This window comes from Odocoileus virginianus, chromosome 3 (genome assembly GCF_023699985.2).
Source record: "Odocoileus virginianus isolate 20LAN1187 ecotype Illinois chromosome 3, Ovbor_1.2, whole genome shotgun sequence".
Classification (NCBI taxonomy): Eukaryota; Metazoa; Chordata; class Mammalia; order Artiodactyla; family Cervidae; genus Odocoileus; species Odocoileus virginianus.
This window is the reverse complement of record NC_069676.1, coordinates 17,196,966-17,213,125: the sequence shown is the minus strand read 5'-3', so window position 1 is coordinate 17,213,125 and position 16,160 is coordinate 17,196,966. Positions and strand designations below refer to the sequence as shown.

At 56.4% G+C, this 16,160-nt stretch overlaps 1 protein-coding gene and 1 long non-coding RNA gene across 5 annotated transcripts in view; one reads left to right on the top strand and one right to left on the bottom strand.

The window, feature by feature from the left end:
• DPP9 (dipeptidyl peptidase 9) overlaps positions 1 to 16,160 on the bottom strand; it is a 38,173-nt gene that overhangs the window by 8,092 nt on the left and 13,921 nt on the right. For 3 of the 4 annotated variants that reach the window (XM_070464927.1, XM_020914228.2, XM_020914207.2), the window contains exons 6-16: positions 15,023 to 15,196; positions 14,714 to 14,882; positions 13,831 to 13,944; positions 11,399 to 11,527; positions 9,846 to 9,907; positions 8,182 to 8,282; positions 7,108 to 7,285; positions 6,706 to 6,868; positions 4,790 to 4,869; positions 2,116 to 2,268; positions 1,622 to 1,757 (exon numbers count right to left, since the gene is read on the bottom strand). In XM_070464927.1, coding sequence (XP_070321028.1) covers positions 1,622 to 1,757; positions 2,116 to 2,268; positions 4,790 to 4,869; positions 6,706 to 6,868; positions 7,108 to 7,285; positions 8,182 to 8,282; positions 9,846 to 9,907; positions 11,399 to 11,527; positions 13,831 to 13,944; positions 14,714 to 14,882; positions 15,023 to 15,196 — 1,459 coding nt within the window. Of the gene's footprint in view, positions 1 to 1,621; positions 1,758 to 2,115; positions 2,269 to 4,789; positions 4,870 to 6,705; positions 6,869 to 7,107; positions 7,286 to 8,181; positions 8,283 to 9,845; positions 9,908 to 11,398; positions 11,528 to 13,830; positions 13,945 to 14,713; positions 14,883 to 15,022; positions 15,197 to 16,160 lie in introns of those variants that run through there. The other variant, XM_070464928.1, reaches the window with a different exon arrangement.
• LOC110151035 (uncharacterized) lies at positions 9,232 to 11,050 on the top strand. The gene is made up of 2 exons (XR_002317933.2): positions 9,232 to 9,435; positions 9,827 to 11,050. It is a non-coding gene; the product is annotated as an uncharacterized lncRNA (long non-coding RNA).

Below are 16,160 nucleotides of genomic sequence, written 5' to 3'. Positions count from 1 at the left end.
TTTAAAAGGCAAATGAATCAACAGTGATATAGGCCAGGGGTCCACAGTGTTTACTACAAAAGGCCAGGTAGTATTTTTGGTTTTACGTGCAAAAGAGACATTCTGTGTGTCTGGGTTGTCACCACACTTGTCCCTCTGTATCCTCAGGGGACTAGGTCCAGGGCACCCCCCCCCACACACACCAAAAGCCACAGATACTCAAGTCCCTCATATAAGATGGCATACACACACCCTCCCGTGTGCTTTCAGTCACCTGAGTTACTTATTATACCTGATACAACACAAACGCTATCTAACTAGTTGTAAACACAGTGCAAGTGCTATGTAAATGGTTGCCATGCACAAGTCAGGTTTTGCCTTTTAGCATGCTCTGTGGCTGGCTGAATCTGTGGCTGGGGGGCCTGTGGCCATGAAGGGCTGTGAGCACTTGACTCTGCTGCGGCCGCCCAGAGCGGCCACAGATGAAGCCAAAACGACTGAGTGTGGCCAGGTGCGGCCAGAGGGCCAGTCTGCCCACTTCTCACAGTGGTGACCCACAAACACAGCCAGATTAGGCTTTGGGGGAAAACAGTGCCCCCATGGGCCTGCCTGCACATCCAGGGCTGGGCATCAGGACGCCTGAGCCCCCTTCGCTGCCCCTGTTCAGTGCTGGGTGGCACCTTGTCAGGCCCCTCTCTTCCCTCAGTTTCCTCATCTGTGAACCAGGGCCAAGTTCCAGGACTGCACTGTCAGATGGAGGAGGCTGCTTATTTACTCATGTTCTGGGAGCAGTGATGGTAAGAGACTGCCCATTCAAAGTGTTGAAAGTATTAGTCGCTCAGTCGTATCAGATTCTTTGTGACCCCATGGGCTATGGCCTGCCAGGTTCCTCTGTCCACGGAATTCTCCAGGCAAGAATACTGGAGTGTGTTGCCATTTCCTTCCCCAGGGGATATTCCCAACCCAAGGACTGAAACTGGGTCTCCTGCATTGCAGGCAGATTCTTTACTGTCTGAGCCACAGGAAAGCCTGTTAACACCCACAACCCCCAGGGATCTTATGTCCTACGGTGTCCTGGAAATCTACAATGGGCAGCCCTGCGCAGGAGAGGGCAGCCTTATTAGTGAGTGATCCCCATGGCAGGGTGCTCTGCATAGCATTGTTTACATCTCGTGGGCTGCCATGGGGCCACTCAGTAGGTAATGAAGCATTTGAGAGATGAACTGAACTGACTGGCCTTTGCTTCCGCAGCTAGAATTGGAACCCAGGGTCACCCGGGTGGAGGCCTGGCCGCCCTGGAGGCTTCTGGATTAACTGACCAGCTGCCTCCCACTCCCTGAGGCCCCTAGTGACCAACCCCAGGCAGGGGCCATCTGCTCTGCACAGGTACACTTGGCCCTGTGTAGGGACCCCTCCGCCTGGCAGAGCCGGCTCCTGCCCTTTGCATGTGCTCTCTCTGGGACGGCAGCACAGAAACTTGAGGCTGTCTTGGGGGCCCCACGGGACAGTTCGGGGCTGTGGTTGCACCTGATCGGTTCTTGGGGCTCTGGGCCGCTTGCTGCCTTGCGCTCACCCACGTTATTCACCAGGGCTCGGGCGGCGATGCACTCGGTCAAGGTCTCAGGGGTCTGGGGTTACTCACTGGCTGCCTCCATCATGCTGGCCCAGAACCGGGGCTGCTTGTGCAGAGGGTCGTCGTCAGGGCCGCTCAGCTTGTAGACGTGCACGCAGGGTGGCGTACCCACACTGCTATAGTGGCTGATGAACATGTCGAAGTTCTGCAGGCGGGATGGGGCACTGAGACCGCGGGGTGCCTCCCATCACCCACGCTGTGGAGGCACCTTCCCCCATCACCCCCACCTGCATTAACTGCCTGCCGTCTATACCCTGTGAGGTGTGTTTGCTCGTGTGACCCTGCTGTTACCACCACCCCTACCCTGAGAGGTGAGAAGAGCCTGTCCCCTGACCAGGGGTCCCTGGGTGCTGACTGAGGGACCTGCCCAGCTTGCTGGTCCTACAGCCAGCAAACTACACTGGCTACTTGTCTGGGTGGAGGGTGGCCCTGTGGTCATGTTCCAGATTGCTGCCTGATATCCTGGAATGTTCCAAGGGAGGGCACATTGGGGAGGGGCCCACCTGGCTCATGGAGCAGCTGTGGGAGAAGCCGGGTGTGGTGAGGCGCACGATCTCGCCGGCCACCTCGTAGCTGACCACATAAAGGTGATGCTCCAGGGGCGTGTCCTTCGTGCCTTGGAAGTACACCAGCTTCGTCTCCTCGTTGACCCAGATCTGCAGGTGGCACGGGGGCTCCTGGTGACATGGCCCCCGGAGCCTCCCTCCCCACCCCTGGGAGGGCTCAGTGTTCTGTGAACAGGGAGGACTGTTCTCCCAGAGCTGGCTTCAGCCCACCAGCTGGAGAACTGTCTGGGAGATGGTCCTGGATCCCGCAGGGAAGAAGCCCACTCCACTAGAGCTGGGCTAACCACATGTCCTTGGTCCGACTTGGAATCAGAACTCCCAGTCTGGACAGCTCCTTCCAGGCGGGCCCAGAGCCACCAGTGGGGGGCTGAAGGCAGAGTGTGGGGGGTACCGAGGCTGAGGGAGGGCCTGTCCTGGGTCCAGCAGCCCCCAGTCCTGGTCCCCAGTGGGGACAGCCCACCCTCTGACCCAAGTGCTCAGGGTTAAGAAGTGTTAACTCCCTGCCCCGCTATTTCCTGGAGGAAAAGCCCATCAGACCTGGGCGTGGTTCTCAGGCAGTGACCTCAGGAGGAGGAAGAAAGCACCTCTTTCTGGGGACGGAAGAGGCACTGCCTTGCGGGGCGGACCGTGCAGCACAGGTGCTCTGAACAGGCCTCTGTGCCTGGGGACTGCTCCCAAGGATGGCAATGGAGGGGCGAATTCCAGATGAAGGCACAGCAATGCCCCAAGTGCTCTCCAGATGAGAGAGCTGACAGCTGGAATGTCCTAAAGACAGGCTGGCTCCACTCTTACAGCACACCTCTCTGGGGCCACCAGAAGCCGTGCAACCCTACAAACAGGAACTTATGTTCCTGTGCAAACAGGAAAGACCTATAGTGATTCCCCACTGTGGTCACTTCTGAGGACAGAGGCAGGTCACGGGGGCCCGGGGTGAGGATGGAAGGGGACCGTATAGAGAAGTTCAATTTTTACAACAAATGCTGATATGGTGGTTGTCACGTGCTCACTGGAAAATAAATGCAGGTTTTCTGAAAATGGAGGATGTCATCAGAAAATCCCAAACCACCTGTGGTTAAGTCGTGTGCTGGTTTTGTCACCAAGACTCTGCGAGAAGCTGTGTGGGTGGGAAGGAGGGTCTGCAGGTGAGGGACCCACTCAGACCCGAGGCACACGGGTGGAGCATGTGGCTGTGGGCAGGGACGGCAAAGGGCATTCTTTCCTTTTTTCTTTCTTAAAATGTTGCTTTTTTAAAGAAAATTTCTAAGTAAAAAGATAAGGTGTGCAGAGGGTTAAACTTTGACCACAAAGAAAAGTTTTGTTTTTTTTTCCATGCGTGAGCACGGCATGTGGGATCTTAGTTCCCCTACCAGGGACTGAACCCAGGCCCTGGCAGAGAGAGCACTGAGTCCTAACCACTGGACCACCCAGCAAGTCCCTGGAGAAAGATTTTAATACTGTCCTGTGTGTCTGCCAGCTGCTAAAAGCCTTCAAAGTACTTTAAAAGCAGGGTTCTCACCTGGGGCCGCTCTGCACCCCGGGCCATTTGGCAGCCTCTGGACACATCTGTGGTCATCACAGCTGGGGTGGGGGCCAGGGAGGCTGCTCCACACCCACAGTGCCCACAGTCGCCCCGAGTGTCCACAGCGCTGAGGGAGATACTGCTGTGGAGATGGGAGGGTTGGAGCTGTTTGATGGCCTCGTGTCACAGCAAGGAAACCCAGTCTTAGTGCCTGGCTGGCTGGGCCGAGTGAGGCCAGGAGCCCAGGAGTGCCTCCGTCAAGACTCAAGCACGGCAGAGCCACCCAGTAGGGACAGCTGTGGTCCCACTGTCATGGGCACAGTGCCTTACATTACCCAGGCCCGAGGAGGTCACTTGTCTCCTCATCGAGTGTTTTCAAACTGCTCTTTTCCACCGTATAAACAGTGCACATCTGTGTGCTAACCCAGGTGTGCCTTGGGTGCTCTTGCCTAGAATGGGGGCTGTCAGGTCAAATGAGGTGCAGGTTGACACTGTAATGAACGCCTTCTCTGCCCCCTGCCCAGGAGTGTCCAGACCCCTTCTCTTGGCAGCACACAGGCCACCCAGCTCTGGGCTTTAAAAAGGTTGGCCTACATCTCCTCTTGGGCACTTGGACAGTTTAGGTCTGTCTGAGTCTTTGGACCAGGAGACCTTTATAAAAGCTGGGAGGGTGGGAGGGCTCCAGGACGTCTGATTAAGGGGTCTCTGCATAAAATCGAGAATTCTGCAGACCTGGCCCCCAGTGATGAATGCAGGGCGGTTCCACGGTGGGCCCCACCATTGTCCACAGGTAGCTTCATGCAGGCGAAGGAGGCCAAGTGGACACTCCTGGTGGCAGGGAGAATGGGCCAGGCCCCAACCACCAGGATCTAACAAAGGAAACGCAGAGCACCCTGCTTCCTGACCCAGGATCTCCTGCTGGTGGGAAGTGCAGCCCCCATGGCACTCAGTTGCAGAGCAGGAGCGGGTGGCCAGGTGGGGGGCATGGGGGTGGAGGAGAAGCCACAGGCTCTCAGGGTCTGAAGGAGTCAGGACTGTGTGTGTGTGTCTGTGCACGTATATGTATACAGGTGTGTGTGGAGACTCGGGTACCTTGGAGCCGTGCCTCGCCAAAACCTCCCACTCGCCGCTGGTCAGTGCGATCTCCTCCTTGATGGGGCATTTAAATTCATCTGGAAGGATAGGAAAAGAGGTGAAAGGGGCCCAGGGAAGCTGTGACACGGACTCAAAGCACAAAATGGACTCACTGCAAAGCCCAGGCAGCTGGGGGGCAGGCAGGCGGAACAGCTGGGCCCCCGGCATGGGACACAGACCTGAGATCTGCATTTTTATCAAAAACATCCAATTTTCAGGACTTCCCTGGCTGCCCAGTGGTTAGGACTCTGAGCTTCTCCTGACTCCAAGCTTCCACTGCAGGCGGTGTAGATTTGATTCCTTGTCAGGGAACTATTAATAAGATTTCACATGCAGACTGATAAGGCCAAAAAAAAAAGGCACCCAATTTTAGAACCTCGTGGGCCAAACTACCTCCTTCCAGGCCTTGGACTTGTGACTGGTTAGGACAGGTTGGGAACCAGGTCTTGACTAAACTCTGGGACTGAGCAAAGGCTCAGTGGAGTTACAGTAGGCTTTTTGGGCTTTTTTTTTTTGGGGGGGGGTAGGTATCTCTTTTTTTATATATATTTATTTACTTATTTTTGGTCGTGCTTGGTGTTTGCTGCTACACGTGGGCCCTCTCTAGTTGTGGTGAGCGGGCTTCTCACTGTGTTGAGAAGTACGGGCTCTAGGGCACACAGGCTTAGCTGCTCCGCAGCATGTGGGATCCTCCTGACCCAAGGATTGGCAGGTGGATTCTCAGCGACTAGACCACCAGGGAAGTCCTCGCTTTAGAGTTCTTATCAGGTAAATAACAATATGTAATGTTTCTTGCCATGTGTTATAAATTTTATATTAAAAACAGTTTATGAACAGTGGTTACAGATCTTTTCTATTCTCTTGGGTCTGAAGCAGACTACTGTCAACGTCTCCTATGGAGGGTCAGATGTCCCCACACAGATCCACAGGGTGTACAGAACAGAGACCTGGGCTGAGCGACCATCACCAGAGGACCCAGGAGAGACACACACTCCTCTGCCCCTCGCTCACCGCGAGGTGGGTGCACCACTGCCTGCCCCCACACCGTCCCCGATGCCTTCACTGCTGGGCCCACACGGGGAGCCGAGTCGCACAGGCCTCCTCTGGGGCCGGTGGCCCTGCCGACGCGCTGCTCCAGCTCTACCGCCTCTGTGCGCCTCGTTACCAAGCCGCCCGAGACCCCCGCGGGCCTGGGTGATGGCACAGCCTGCGGTTCCCCTGCCTTGCTCCAACTCACTCTGAGCTCCTGAGCCTTCTTCTGGGCTCAAGCCCATGCTTCTCATGGTCCGGAGGGTCCCCCCAACCACACCAGGCCTTCCCTCCCTTGCCCCCCAACTACTCTGCACCAGCCACATGGGCCTCCTCACTGTCCCTCCCCCACACCAGGCCCAGTCCTACCCCAAGGCCTTCGCACCGGCTGTGCTCTCTGCCTGGAGCACGTTTGGCCACCTCTGCTACAGGTCTCTGCCCTGTGTCACGTCATCCACTGATGTGCTCCGGGCCTCCTGGTGTCTTTCACAGCCTCTGGATGTCTGCCTGCCTCCCCTCTACGGCAGAGATGTCCACACTTGTCCCTTTCTACAGTGACCCTCCCTGTGTGCAGGGCAGGGCAGCTTCTCCTATAAAGGGTCATGTGGCACAGCCCTGGTACACAAAGGGCCTTGGCATGCAGTCAGTGCTGGATGAACCCTGCTGCCAAAAGAAATAGTCGTGGCTGTGATAGCCCTTCCAGACCAGGAACGGCGTTGGGAAAGGCCAGTCTCTTAATCATAAACACCCACTCCCTGTGGGGTGGGACCCGTGAACAAGCCGTGCACTGAACCACCGGCTTGAACCGCAGGCAAGAGTGTTAAGTATCAGTTGGAATTGCTCACCTTCCCCAGGGCTGAAGGGTTGGGTCCAGTCATAGCCGCGGGGCTGCAGGACAGCAGTGACTTTGTATAGGTGGCAGAAGCCAGTCTTGCACTCGTTGGCGCGGATGAAGCAGAGCTCGTCCGCTCCTTCTGCTTGGGGGAAGGGGTAGAAGATGTCGTGAACCTGTCCAGGCAGAGAGAGGACGTGTCGTAAGTGGGGGCTGTGGCAGGAGTGGGTGGGGGGAAACTCGGGCTGTGTCTCTTTGAGAAAGGGGAGGCTTGGACAGCCTGGCCAGAGGGCAGTCCCCCCCAACCCTCCCTCCTGAGCTGGCTTCTCCACATTGAGAAGCTGGGGACCTGGGGGTGGGGACATGGGAAACCAGGAGGTGCGGAAGGACAGACCCCGCACACCCCAGCTCTTACATTGATCCACACGTCGGTGACCTCCTCATATACCACGTATGGCTGGACATCCCTGGGCACAGCCCTGGCGAAGGCTGCCCGCTGCTCCTCGTTGTCAGTGGTAGGGATGAACAGGGCTGGGGGCAGGAGGACCAGCTGGAGGTGCTGCTGGGGCCGGTCTAGGAACATGGCCCAGGCGCTGGAGGGTGAGATGGGAGGATGGGAAGCTCAGGGCTTGGTGCAGGCCAGCTGGGGCCAGACGCCCCCTGCCTATCGTGTGCATGATCAGAATGGCTCCTCCTGTCGGCTTCAGGGACACAAGCAAGTGACTACACAGCACATAAAGCCTCCCTGGCTGGCAGGCATGCCCAGGAGGGAGACGGGGGTGGTGGGGGGTGGGGGTGGGTGCTGACAAAACTGTACGATCCAGCTGTTCTGCAAACACCTTGCATCACTGGTGAACTTAGGAGACTTCTGCCAAATCCTCAGCCCTTATTTGTCCTTTGTTTCATATCCTGCTCTAAGCGGACAGTTAGTTTAAATCTTTTTTCTATTTATTTCTTTTTTTGTCGCAATGCACAGCATGCAGAATCTTAGTTCTCAGACCAGGGATTGAACCCTCGCCCTCTTGCAGTGAAAGTGCAGAGTCCTAACCACTGGACCGCGAGGGAAGTCCCAACTTCAATGTATTGTAAACAAAGATCTGTTGGGGTCAGAGATGGAAAAGTTGACTCTTAACAGAAAGACAGACCAGATACCCTCATCACGGGCCACTGTTCCTTTCTCAACTACTCAACCCTGCCTGTGTGGGGTGAGTGGCCACAGAGGTGTGGCCATGTGCCAATAAAGCTTTATCTCTGGACACTGAAATATGGATTTCCTATCATTTCCATGTGATGAAATACTCCTCTTTGGATCCCCGGCCCCCGCATCACTGGAAAACAGAAAAGCCATTCTTATGAGCTGCATGGTGATGGGCAGCCGGCCAGGTCTGGCCCCCAGGTGTGCTTTGGGGCTCTGGTGTAGTGTGTCTGCCCCAACCCAGGGCAGAAGTGACTGTGAGGGGTATCCTGGACTCTGAGGGATGACACTCACTACTTGCCGTCCTGGGTCCAACCAGCCCTGGCGAGGTACTCGACCTTCGGGAAGAGCAAGCTGAATGGCTGCACCAGCTCCTTCTCCTGCGTTGACACAATCTAAACGGGAACAGACAGAAGTGGGTTACCATCCAGCCTAGCTACGTGCTGCCACTGCCGTGAGGCACTGTAACTCCCCAGAGCCACACACTGAAGCCCTAACTCCTGGGACCCACAGAGGGGGCCTGACTTGGAAAAAGGGCAGTTACAGATGTAATCAGTTAAGATGAGGTCAGACTGGGGTGTGGGGGCCCAAATCCACAGGATGAGTATCCTTATAAAAGGGGGAGATGTGTACACAGGCGCCACGCATCCCATCTTGCGACACAATGCAGGGAGAAGGTGGCATCCCCAGGCCTCAGATAGCCAGGGACAGGTCTTTTGCCAGGTCTCTGGAGGAAGCCGCCCTGTCAACACTTTGGTTTCAGACCTTCAGCCTCCAGAACAAACGACAGACTTTGGGGACTGAAGCCTCCCAGGGGTCTTTGTTATGACAGCCTGTTGACTGGAAACCAAGGGTTCTGGCATGGCTGTTGCTGAAGAGCCAGGTGGCCTTGGGCAAGACAAGCCTCTGGTCCCTGTGGCTTCCTGGAGGTGACACAGGGCCAGCGGGGCATCTCCTGGGGAGGGTGGATGGGAGAGAGGCCAGCAGGGCCCAGCACATCCCACACCCAGGCCTGCCCCCAACCTCTGCATCCCCCACCTGTGGGTTAGTGGGCAAAACCTCCCAGCCATCTTAGGACCCTGCTCGTCTGAGGGAGGGCCTGGAACCATTTACAACAGCTGGTGGGGCTCGGCAAAGCCTCTTAGCACAGGTCCCTGGAGGATCCACCAGAACATTCCGGTCAGGAGTGGAGAAGGGGTTTGGTTAGGTCCTACTTGTGCCCAAACCAAAACCAACCCCTAGATCGTGAAAATAAGTGTAGTTTATCTCAGGCACTTTTCTGAAACATTACACAAGAAGCCGTTCTGGCTAAAATACGAAGGGGCTTCCCAGCTTACCAGCCTGCTCTGATCTCTGCCATGAGGGGCACCACCCAACATCCTCACGTGGAGTTGGGTATCCCCACCTCCCACCCTTCTCCCCACAGCCTCCTCTGCCCTCCTGGCTATGGATCCTGAAGAGTGACTCCCTGGGTGATGATGACCCCCATCCATGATGCTGACTAGGTGACGGAGAGAAGGATCCCAGAACACTGATGCGTCTGCTGAGGTGACGGATGAGGAACTGCCCAGAGGCGGGGGCGGGGGTACCCTTGGTCTAAGGTCAGGTCTGCACCCAGGTGACTGCACCCCCACTCCCTGGACTCTGTTCCAGAAGCTCTGCAAGCCACCACCTTTCTGGGCAGCCCAACCCCTGCAGGGCCTCCACTCGAAGCTCACTCACAGGGGTCCCCTGTCCGCACCTCAGGGACACTCCCTGTCTGAGTCCAGGTTCAGGGTGATGGGTGGAAGGGTGAGGCCTGGAAGCCGGGGCTCCAGGTGGAGCCTCTTTTGAGTTCACTTGGCCAGAGAAGCACCTGACCTGGAGTGGGGGGTGAGGGGCCACCTGGTCTCCCAGCTCAGACCCCGGCCTCCCCTCCTCATCTGGACACTTCTTCCAGGCACCCCGGCCACACTTACCTTGCCCTGACTGTCGATTTGGAACTCAGCCAGTTTCAAGGCGATCTTGGGGTTCTTGCTGCCTGCAGAAATGAAAGCGAGGTGGACCTGGCAGGTGGACCAAGAGGCCTGACAGCCGGAGTTGGGGCAGCGGCTGGCAGCGGGGGGTGCAGGTGATGCTCACGGGCTATGACCCAGCTGACATGGGGAGAGGGGAGGAAGGCACCAACTGTCCAAAGGTCCCTCTGTGGGTGTGTCACCCTCTCTGGCCTGGGGAACAAAGGCCGCCAGGCAGGACTGACTGTGAGCCTGGACCATGGTCCCAGTGGGGACGTGGCTACATCTTTGCTGTGTAAGAACAGAGATTAGACCTGGGCTGGTTGGGGATCACGGGGGGACACAAGACAGGAGGAAGACATCTCCCTGCCTCGGGAGACCTTGAAAGCTGGGTGTAAAGACGGCACATGCCCCTAATGAAAGCACCCATGATGCAGAAACAGGGCCCATGTCTGGCGACAGCTGGTGCTCAGCAGTCAGGAGGCAGGCAGCCTATAGGCTGGGGCGGCCAAGACAGGCTCTCCAGGGTGGGATTCAGTTCCTATGACACGTCTCAGCTCTGGCCTCATGGCTCTAGCACCCTGGCAGGTGATATCTTTGAGCTCTGCTTCCTCACCTTTCCAGCAATGGAAGGGAAAGACTGACCTCCCCATTCATACCAGGGCCTGGAAGTTTCCCCAGGAAGGCTCTGCCTAGCACGGCCCACAGTCGGCAGGGACAAGTCTCTCAGAGGCTTCCACAGGGGCCCCGAAGATGCTAAACCTGGCCTGCATGAGTATCTTGTGTGGCTCACCGAGTTCATTTTTCTTTTTTAAAATTGTGTGATTGCGCCTAGCGTGGCATGTGGGATCTTAGCTCTCCAACCAGGGATCGAACCTGCAACCCTTGCATTAAAAAGCAAAGTCTTAACCACTGGGTGTCAGTGAAGTCCTGCTAAAATTATTTTTAAATAATTTGAGACATGTTTAAGAACTGGTCGATTTCTGGGACTTGGTGGTTCAGTGGTTAAGACTCGGAGCTTCCAATGCAGGGGGTGCAGGTTCAATCCCTGATCAGGGGGCTAAGATCCCATAAGCCTCTTGGCCAAAAACTGAAATATAAAACAGAAGCAACGTTATAAAAAAATTCAATAAAAACTTTAAAAATGGTCCACATTAAAAAAAAATAAATTGGTAGATTTCGTGGGTGAGTCTGGATTTCTGGCTTCTCTTGAGACACGGGGCAAACTCTGACTCTCACAAGGCAGTGACAGTCCGACGTGCCGTCAGAGGGGCCACACCCTCCACTACCTCCCCAGGGCTCCTATTGTCTCCTGGGCCCCAAGGCAGGACACCAGTCACCACTGATGGTGGCGCTGGCCCGGCTGTTGTTCCTGAGCCCAGCCTGCTTCTCTGGGTTTATCCCTGCCTGGGTCCTGTGGGCCCATCCTGGTTGCTGCCTTACCATGTTCCACAAGGCTTCAGACATCTCCGAGCTGCCCTGACCTGTCCTGGGCCCTGACTATCCCAGGCCCTCACCTGTCCGGGGGTACCGGTAGGAGTCCGTCTTCCTTTCCTCCAGTGCAGGGGAGGGCACATGGATGATCTCCACTTCAGACTCATCCACTTCCTCGTACAGGATCCGCAGTGTCTTGCAGCCTTCTGACCCTGGGAAGGAGCGGGGTACCTGCTGAGGGTGCCAGGCATTCCCCTGCTGTCCCCCACTCCTGCTCACACAGGACTCTGCTCCCCCACGGTGAGGCCCAGACACCCAAAGTTGCCAATGCCTCCACCTAGGACATCCAGTCTCCAAGCTGTGATGTCCAAGCTGCCCCATCTGTGGGACTTGGTCACACCCACCCAAGCAGACCAGCACTCAGGACTGGGGCAAGAAAGGGTGCCATGAACATTGTCACAAGAAGGAAGCGAGTAGTCAGGAGCTGCTGGCTAAGCAAGCGGCATGGGGGCTGCCAGTGCCAAGGTCAAGGGGACAGAGCCCACAGCCATTGCTTTCTCAGTTGCTGAGAAGGGTCCCCTCTGCATCTTATACCCTCGTCTAACTCGCTAGGGTGGACCAACAACATCCGTCAAATGTGGTTAAGCCCCACTTGGCCTGCAGATCTCCACACCTGCTCTGCAGGGTGCTGGTTACAGCAAGTGGAGTGAGTGCCCCTGGGCTTCTGCATGCGGGGGGCTCTATCTGAGGGGTTCTGAGCTGCTGAGAATAGCAGAGTAAGAACCCTGATGTCATCAAGGCCAGCGGATGACAGCAGGGGTCAATCTGTGTCCCCAAGGGACCTATACCATGTCTGGAGACATCTGTGGTTGTCATGAAAGCTCAGGAGACCACAGCCCCCCAGAGAGAAGAAGCCCACCTCCATGCCCACAGGGATAAGGGGAGGAGACCTCATTTTGTAAACCATGAAGTTGAAGGGTGGGACAGTCACCTGCTTCTGGTAGGCAGAGTCATGAGCAGAGTGACCAGACCCGGCCCTGACTTCTGACCTGGAGCCCTTCTCCCTGGTGGGCCTCAGGCACACCAGGTATTGCGATGGTGAAAATCACTGGCCAGTCGGAGGAGTGTGGACAGTGTCCTCCCTAGAAACATGCTGATCCCCGCCAGGTCTCGGGAGTGCCAGCAGCCTACCCAACCCTGACAATTCAACCTCTACCTGGGTGCTGGCTAGAGTGTATAGCACTGGTTTCTCCCCACTGCACAATTTTCAGGCCGACCTTGTATTCATGGTTGAACCATGAAGCTTTCTTTACAAATCAACTTAAGGAAAAGGTGAGCTGATGTAAAGGTGGGAGTGGATGGCTGATGGGGTGGTGCATGGCTACGGCGGTGGACACCAATGCCTGGTCCCCAGGACCCTGGGTTTTGTGGCCCCATGGCCACTGGCACTCAGGTCAGAGGGACTCTGGGCAGCGGAGGCCTGGGCCAGTTCTGCTTATGTTGTGGAGGGTCTGACGCTACTCACAGGCTCTGGAAATGACTGTTCCCTCACTCAGAAGATAGACTGTGCTCTGCTGAACAAGGAAGAGGTGACACATCCTGGCCTTAGGCAGCACGAAGAAACATAGATACAAAAGGGCCCACTGCTCCGGCTTCTTCCTAACTCGCTGGCAAAACCCATCAAATTTCCAGGTGCATGTAGCTTCAACTCACCTCTCTTCCAGCTGGGAATGTCTCTAAGGCGGGATTTTCTTTTCTTTCCTCTTTTTATTTTAAATTAATTTACAGCTGTGATGGGTCTTTACTGCTGCAAGTGGGCTTTCTCAAGTTTCAGCTAGTGGGGCTACTCTCTAGACACTCAAGACATCCACAGGTAGAGTACCGATTCTCTGTGTTCTGATTACAACGGACAAAATGTGTGCATCCCCCCAGAATTCAAATGGTAGGTCCTAGCTCCCCGCTACTCAGTGTGATGTATTGGGAGGTAGGGCCTTCGGGACGTGATCCGGCCATGAGGGTGGAGCCCTCATGAAGGGGATCAGTACCCTTACAAAAAGGAGACCACAGAAAACTCCCTGCCCCTTCAGCACATGAGGACAGGGAGATAAGACGGCACCCGGGAGCCAGGGAAAGTCCCTCACCAGACAATGAATCTGCCTTGGTCGTGGACTCCCAGTCCCCGCAACAGTGAGAAATAAATATCCGTTGTTTATAAGGGGCCCTGGCTGTGGTATTCTGTAACAGCAGCCTGAGTGTCAACAGCAAGCTGGCCAAGGCTAATACTAAATGAAAAGCATGAAGGGTAGACTAGCATGTATACTGTGCTTCTGTTAATAGAAGAGCATTTGTAGAAGTGTGTTTATTTATTTTTTGCAGCACCTTGCAGCATGAGGGATCTTAGTTCCCCAGCCAGGGATCAAACCCACACCCCCTGCAGTGGAAGCACAGAGTCTTAACCCCTGGACCACCAGGGAAGTCCCTTGCACAAGTGTTTTTAAACCAGAGAGGCACTTACCCTCCCAAGAGGCTGTGGGGCACCACCAGTAGCCAGTGAAACGGTCAAATTCCTCCTGGATGACAAAGGTGGCCACACCCGCAGACTTGGGGTCATCGAGGACACTGGACAAGCCTGGAGGGGAAAAAGCCAGGTGGGAGATGAGGGTCTGGTTCAGAGGAGGGCTGCTCTCCCGGCACTGATGTTGGGGGCCATCCTGGGGGCTGTACTGGGCGCCATGGGGTATAGAGCTGTATCGCCACCCCACCCACTCCATGCCAGGAACATCCTTGCACTGCTGCGACAGCTAACAACGTCTCAGCACAGGGCCAGTGTCCCAGTCACCCCTGCTGAGCGGCTCAGGCTTATCGAGAGGGCACCAGGCCCTGGGGCAGGATGGTAGGTGGGAGCAGCCACAGCCCTCGGATTTCCACCGGCTTCTGCACAGGGGTGACATCACCCTGGGCAGGCAGGGGCCTGATGCAAGCCCGGGTCTGGTGAGCTCTGGGCTGGAAGCGTGGAGGAGGACAGAAGGGCAGGGGTACAAAGGCTGAGATGGGCAGCATCTAGCGGGCAGGCCAGGACCCCATGGCATGGGTGATTCACACAGAGGAAAGCCAGGCAGCAGGACTCTGTGGGATTACTGTAGGGGTGGGGTGGGGAGTTGTGGTGGCCAGGAGACCAGGCTCTGAGCAGGTGCTGGTGGTCTGGTGGGGGCGCATGGTGGGGCAAGGATCTCCAGCAGAAGCTGGAGTGGTGGCTGAGGGGACTGACCACAAGGAAGAGCGGGTTCCCATCCGCCCCGCCCTCCACACAGGGGCACAGAGAAGGGGCTGGTTGGTAGTGGTGGTGGTGTTCCATCGCCTCCACGTCCACCCCCTCCCCACCCTGCGCCCGGCCTCACCCTTGTGGCAGAAGGTCAGCCTCTGCTCCTCGCCCGTCTCGATGTTGGCCACCCACAAGTCGCTGTTGTTGATAAAGGAGAAGAAGGCAGGGTCGGCAGGACAGATCTTAGGGTCCATCCGTGGCCCCGAACACTGGGTCTTGATCTCCAGGGGCTTCATGGGGGACACCTGCAGACAGAGGCCTGGCTCAGTGGGGCAGGAGGCACCAGCCATTCCCTCGCCCTCCCCACCAGCGAGCGCAGCTCACCATGAAGCCATTCTTGCCGCCGTCCCCCCCAACGCCCTCCCCGCCAGTGAACGCGGCTCACCATGAAGCCATTCTTGCCGCCATCCCGGCAGTGGAAGAGGCTGTTGCTGGCCTGGAAAAGGAAGAGGCCGCTCTCGCTGTGGAAGTCGTAGGAGGTGATGCCGAAGACACCCAGGCGTTTCCGCTCCCGCAGCAGTTCCTCCTCCCGGGAGTAGACCCCGTGGTGTGGCGTGGCCTGAGGACACAAGGGGGACATCAGTGTCAGCAGCCAAGGCCCCGGCCCCCTTTCCCCACCAACTCTCTCCCAAACAGATAGGGCCAGGCCCCCAACCAATGCCACCCTACAGACCTCCACCCTCTGTCCAGGATCACAGGCCCTTCCTGTGAGAATATTTGAGCTCATTCCACCCACCATCACATGTTCCCACTCTCTGCGCGGGGGAAGCGACGGGCAGATTCAGGACCACCCAGATGCCTGACCTGGGGTGGCAGGGCAGCGGGCGGGTGAGCAGGTGCACTATGGGGGACACCATGCAGCTGCCCCATGGAGAATTCTGAACACCACATAGGAATTCAGAGAAACATTAAAAGGAAGAAACACATTTTTATTTTTTAAATTTCTTTTTCTCTGGCCGCGCTGCGAGGTGTGCAGGATCTTAGTTCCCCAACTAGGTATCGACCCTTTGCCCCCTGCAGTGGAAGCGTGGAGTCCTAACCACTCCGCAGAAGGGAGATCCCAGAAATGTGTTTTTACAGAGCAGAATCCAAAACAAAATGAGCACACACACAACCCCTCCCCCGCTGCAAAGAAAGCCATGCAAATATGAGTTGGTGGGCTTGGCAACTTCTGTCCAGGACAGGCAACAAGCAAAGGGAAGAGGGCTGCATGGGTCCTCTCCCTGGAGTACTGTCATATATTTATGATCCAAAAGCAGTCAATGCAAACCAGTACAAATGGCACTCTCCCTGCTCACCAGCCACATCCTCTTTGGAAGCAAGGTGACTTGGACCACATGGATCATTAGCTAAACGTCTATAAAAGGGCCTCAAGCCCAAGTTACTCTCACGCTTTTGATGAGGCTTTTAAAGGGAGAGGTGCTTCCAGCCAGGGCTGTCATCACAAGCCTGTGCTGCGGTTTGGGTGCCCCGGGGGAAGGGGAGGGCAGGCATAGGGCAGGTGTCCAGGGCCAGGCACTCCT